The sequence below is a fragment of the Chrysochloris asiatica genome, unplaced genomic scaffold (assembly GCF_000296735.1).
Source record: "Chrysochloris asiatica unplaced genomic scaffold, ChrAsi1.0 scaffold00061, whole genome shotgun sequence".
NCBI classification, from domain to species: domain Eukaryota; kingdom Metazoa; phylum Chordata; class Mammalia; order Afrosoricida; family Chrysochloridae; genus Chrysochloris; species Chrysochloris asiatica.
In genome coordinates this window covers 13,829,760-13,833,432 of record NW_006408579.1, presented here as the reverse complement: position 1 = coordinate 13,833,432, position 3,673 = coordinate 13,829,760, and the positions used below count along the sequence as shown (strand labels likewise).

Below are 3,673 nucleotides of genomic sequence, written 5' to 3'. Positions count from 1 at the left end.
GGATACTTAAAAAAAAAAAAAAAAAGGTAAAATTAAAAAATTTACATCTTGCAAAAATGGAGTTAAAAGATATTGGAACGTTTCCAGACACTTGAAGCCCCTTGTAATAATAAAAGAGACCTATTAAAAGGGGTGTGCTGATTTTATCAACTAGTTTAGTGATAAAAATTAACAATATTTTTTGTGCCCATAAGTGACCCTATAGTTCAGAGAACTATCTCATAGGGATTCCAAGACTCTAAATCTTTATAGGGAACAGATTGCCAGGTCTTTTCTGCGGCGGAGGAGTTGATGGGTTTGCTTCTTTAATTTATAATAGGTACATTAAGAAGCTTTGGTGGTGCAGTGACCAAAGCACTCATCTGTGAATGAAATCACCACCCACTCCATGGAAGAAAGTTTTGGCAGTCTGATTCCATAAAGATATCCAGCCTTGGAAACACTGTGGGCAGTTCTATAGTGTAGCTGTGAGTCAGAAGCAGTGGATTTTGGTTTATTGTTATTGTTAAATGTCAAGTCGGTTTCAATTCATAGCGACCCTGTTTAGAGTTTCCAAGGGGTGGCTGGTGGATTTGAACTTCCGACCTTGCATTTAGGAATCTGGTGCTTACCCTGTTGTTGTTTTTAGGTGTCACTGAGTCGGTACCTACTTATAGTGACACTATGTACAACAGAACAAAACACTGTCCAGTCCTGGGCCAATTCCACCTGAGCCCATTGCTGCTGCTGCCACTTTGCAAATCCATCTCCCTGGGAGTCTTCCTCTTTTTGTAGGACCCTCCACTCTACCAAACATGATATCCTACTCCAATGACTAGTCCCTCCTGACAATATGTCTGAAGTATTGTTTATCCTACAGCATAAATTATTAAGTGTGTGCTTATCTTACAGAATACATTATTAAGAAAGCAAAAAACTAAAAATAATTAAGTCGAAGAAATACAAAAACAAGTCAGTTAAAATTGTTTTATATATGAGTTTATTTCCTGATTCAGTATTTAACAGTATTTACATATTCAAAATAATGGAAACATTGATGATTCCATTTTACCAAAAATTGATTTATAATGGTAAATGAGTGGCAGATAAAGACAATATAGATAAATCCTACTCTACCATACAAAAAGAAGTGGGTACATTAGGTGTAAACTTGATGTATTAAGAAATAGAAGTACACACAGTGCTAATAAAAATGGATTTGTCTGCAAGAAGAAACACATGAAGATTTAAAGTACTTAGCTCTGAGGAACTGAGTGTGAATAGAGAAGTGGAGAGTCAGGGAAAGACTGACGTTGTTCATCATAACCCTGATAGAACCGTTAGACTGTGTATTATGTTGACTAAAATATTTAACTTTTTAAGCAATAGGAAATGTAGTAAGATGGGAGCAGAGAGGAGAAAATGTGAACTAAACATAGAAGTTAATTTATGACATTTAAGAAAGTCCACTAGGAAGAACATGTTGTTATGGTTGTTAAGTGCTATAGAGTTGGTGCTGACTGATAATGACCCTATGCACAACCTAAAGAAACACTGCCAGGTCCTGCACCATCCTCACAGGTTTTGTTATGTTTGAGCCCATCGTCGCTTGGGGACCCCATTAGGGGTCTTCTTCTTTTCCTCTGACCCTCCCTTTTCCAAGCATGATATCCTTCTCCAAGGACTGGTCCCTCCTGATAACATATCCAAAGTACATGAGACAAAGTCTCGACATTTTCTCTTCTTAGGAGCATTCTGATTGTACTTCTTCCAAAACAGATTTTTTTGTTGTTGTTCTTCTGGCAGCATCAGGTCTAAGGAAAAGGCCTTGTCTCCTTTCAGAAACTGTAGACCCAGCATTCCTTGGGGATCTCCATATGTGTTGGCATCAATCCTACCCTGGACCTAGGTGATTCACAGTGCAGGAACTCCAGGTCAAAAAGACACATGCCATTCCTGACTCTTCTTTCTTGGTGGTCATATGTTCCTCTTTCTCTGTTCCAGTCTGTCTCCTTTTATCTCTTGCAAGATAAAAGGTGTTGCATGCCACACCATCGGAAATCTCCTGTGCATCAGATCAGGGCCATGGTGAGATTATGGGTGTTGTTGTTGTTGTTAAGTGCTGTTGAGTCAGTTCCAACTCATAGAGACCCTATATAGGGTTTCTGAGAAGCAGCTGGTGAGTTTGAATCATCAAACTCACAGTTATCAGTCCAGTACTTATCATATGCCACACTAAGACTCCAAGGGTAGTTTATCCTACCCTTAGTCTTCTCATTGGCTTATCACATCATATCATATCATGGGGGGATCATCACTGGTTGGTGTAGGACCAGGCAGTGCTTTGTTTTGTTGTGCATCAGGTCATTATGAGTCAGTACAGATTTGACGGCACCTAGCAACCAACAATGGACTTCTGGTGTGGTGTTGCCGGTTAATGCGGTAAACAACTACAATATGTAAAGGCAATTTGTGGGTGATTTTATCCTTCTATTTCAAACTGTAAGTATTCACATAAAATTATACTTCATCCTTCTGTTAATGCCATGAATTGTTTAAAATTACATGACTCAAATAAATTTATTACTAGCACAAGTGTGAACAATAAAAATAGAGTGAACTGTACTCTAAAACATGCTTTTTACAATACGTAATATTGTTCTAGACATATGTTGTTATTTTGGGGAGGGAAAGGAGATAAAATGAGAAGTGGCAAGAACATTCTTGAATGAAAACTAGTTAAATTTCTACATGTACACATTTCTTTTTAACATAACTTCTCTGAAAAAATGGAAAAATCTAACACAAAATAAGGAGAATTAGTTACCTGAGTTTAGTTCTAAGGACAGACTCTTGTTTCCAGTCCAGTGGAAGACAGAGCAGTTCACAGTAGACACATTGTCCTCCTCCCAGTAGCATGCGCTCTGGACAAACACGGTACTATTCCTCTGATTTCCTTGCTCAGTGACACACTTCCCCTCTGGGGTCCAAGAGATCCATGCAGCTGGCTTCCCTGAAACTGCCTTGCACACCACAGTTCTAGTATCTTTTTTAAATATGCTCACCTCAAGGGGCACTGCAGAGATAAAGGAAAACTAATGCTTCAGTCATAACATAGACAATAGGGAACTTAGAGACACATTTGATTCAGTCCCAAATCTGGTTAACCAAAACATCACCACATAAGATGTTCCTTACCAGACACATGAAGGTGATAGTCATGTTGGAAATTCCCTTTAGTTATTACCACTTCACAGCTGTAAGTCCCCTCATGCATGATGGTCACTGGGTCAATCAGAAGGGCAGGATTCTGGTCAGGTCTGGTGGCCCAGGTTACTCCCATATCAGTACAGTTGGTATCTGCTGTCTCATTTCTATCTCTCCTGTAGGCTTTCAGGCAGTTAGTTTGGTTTCTGAGGGTTATCTTCCAAGTTACCATGATGAAGTCCACTGTCGGTGGGACGCAAGGGCAGGAAAGCACAATCTTTTCATCCACCTGTACTGACATTGTCGTGATCTCTGGACACGCAGCGCACAGAAGGACAGTGATTTTACTTTAAACACTTGACATAAGATTCCATGTTTAAAATTTATCCATAATAAATGAAGTTATACTAGAATATTATTTTAGTGGCAGTCTTATTCCAAAAATAGTAGATTACTAATTAAACATTCATAAAATGTATATAGTATT

General features: G+C 38.7%; 1 protein-coding gene across 1 annotated transcript in view; it reads right to left on the bottom strand.

Moving 5' to 3' along the window:
- Positions 1–3,673, bottom strand: part of LOC102814445 (cell surface glycoprotein CD200 receptor 1-like) — a 28,152-nt gene that overhangs the window by 19,354 nt on the left and 5,125 nt on the right. Inside the window, exons 2-3 of the mRNA XM_006864206.1 lie at positions 3,178–3,498; positions 2,807–3,055 (exon numbers count right to left, since the gene is read on the bottom strand). Of these exons, the coding sequence (XP_006864268.1) occupies positions 2,807–3,055; positions 3,178–3,498 (570 nt within the window). The remainder of the gene's footprint in view (positions 1–2,806; positions 3,056–3,177; positions 3,499–3,673) is intronic.